The sequence below is a fragment of the Nestor notabilis genome, unplaced genomic scaffold, assembly GCF_000696875.1.
Source record: "Nestor notabilis isolate BGI_N333 unplaced genomic scaffold, ASM69687v1 scaffold26599, whole genome shotgun sequence".
Lineage (NCBI taxonomy): Eukaryota > Metazoa > Chordata > Aves > Psittaciformes > Psittacidae > Nestor > Nestor notabilis.
In genome coordinates, this window is record NW_009945551.1 from 1 (window position 1) to 506 (window position 506).

The window sequence follows — 506 nt, forward strand, 5'->3', positions numbered from 1 at the left end:
CAGCTACCCACAGGCAGTGAACTGCTCCTGGGTCCTGGCCCCTGAGCCGCTGCTCGACACCGACTTCGTGGCCACATACAGGTCAGTGGGGGGCCCCGAGCACTGGATAAGACCCCCCATAGCCTGTGTTGTACATGGGGCCACAGGCAGGGCAGCCCAGCCCTCATCCGGCTCCCCCCCTTTTGCCCCCCAGGCATGGCGCTGGGGGGGACACAGAGATGGGCGAGTGTGTCACCACGGGGGCCCGGGCGTGCTTGGGAATGTGCAGGTTTTCTCCCTCATCCCCTACGTGGTGAACGTGACGGCTGTGAACCCCCTGGGTGCTGCCTCCATCAGCCTGCCCTTCCTCCTGGAGAACATCAGTGAGTGCTGCTGGGAGCAGACCCTTGCACTTAACCCGCCACCTCTGAGCAGTGTGCCTGGGTCTAACCCAGCCCTGCGGCTTCGTTTGGGCCTTTCCCCTCTGGTTTGCTCCCTTCCTTGGGATGAGGCAACATCAGCGCAAT

General features: G+C 63.6%; 1 protein-coding gene across 1 annotated transcript in view; it reads left to right on the forward strand.

Annotated features, from left to right (window-relative positions):
• Nucleotides 1–193: 193 nt before the first annotated feature.
• The window catches only part of EBI3 (Epstein-Barr virus induced 3), a gene marked incomplete at its 5' end in the record, with an annotated part of 1,028 nt that continues 715 nt past the window's right edge, over nucleotides 194–506 (forward strand). Inside the window, 1 exon segment of the mRNA XM_010022923.1 lies at nucleotides 194–362. Coding sequence (XP_010021225.1) covers nucleotides 194–362 — 169 coding nt within the window.